Raw genomic sequence first — 352 nt, forward strand, 5'->3', positions numbered from 1 at the left:
CAGAGTGGCTGGGTGAGATGATCTCCAGAGATCCCGCCCGCCCCCACAGTGCTGTGTGACTGTGAGAACCTGGCCTTTTCCTTCCATGCAGTTTGACCTTGAGTGAAACTCTAAGGCCACACTGGACTGGGGTGGCCAGGAGACCTCCTGTCCCAAACGTGGGGCGGGACAGAGCCCCAGGAGCTCCCCCAGCCCCACGCCCAGCTTGGCCCTTCTCTTTGCTCGCAGACCTGGAGCGGCAGCTGGAAGAGCAGAAGAAACTCGCCAAGGACCAGAAGGCAAAGTCCCAAACCATCCAGAACGTGGTGCTGATGCCCGTCAGCGCTCCCAAACCCCCCAAGAGACCCCGCCT

At 61.4% G+C, this 352-nt stretch overlaps 1 protein-coding gene across 1 annotated transcript in view; it reads left to right on the plus strand.

Annotated features, from left to right (window-relative positions):
- Positions 1-345, plus strand: part of GMEB1 (glucocorticoid modulatory element binding protein 1) — a gene marked incomplete at both ends in the record, with an annotated part of 7,640 nt that extends 7,295 nt beyond the window's left edge. The window contains one exon of the mRNA XM_008947927.1: positions 229-345. Within this exon, the coding sequence (XP_008946175.1) occupies positions 229-345 (117 nt within the window). The remainder of the gene's footprint in view (positions 1-228) is intronic.
- Between the last annotated feature and the right edge of the window lie 7 nt (positions 346-352).

The sequence above is a fragment of the Merops nubicus genome, unplaced genomic scaffold, assembly GCF_000691845.1.
Source record: "Merops nubicus isolate BGI_N331 unplaced genomic scaffold, ASM69184v1 scaffold41949, whole genome shotgun sequence".
Classification (NCBI taxonomy): domain Eukaryota; kingdom Metazoa; phylum Chordata; class Aves; order Coraciiformes; family Meropidae; genus Merops; species Merops nubicus.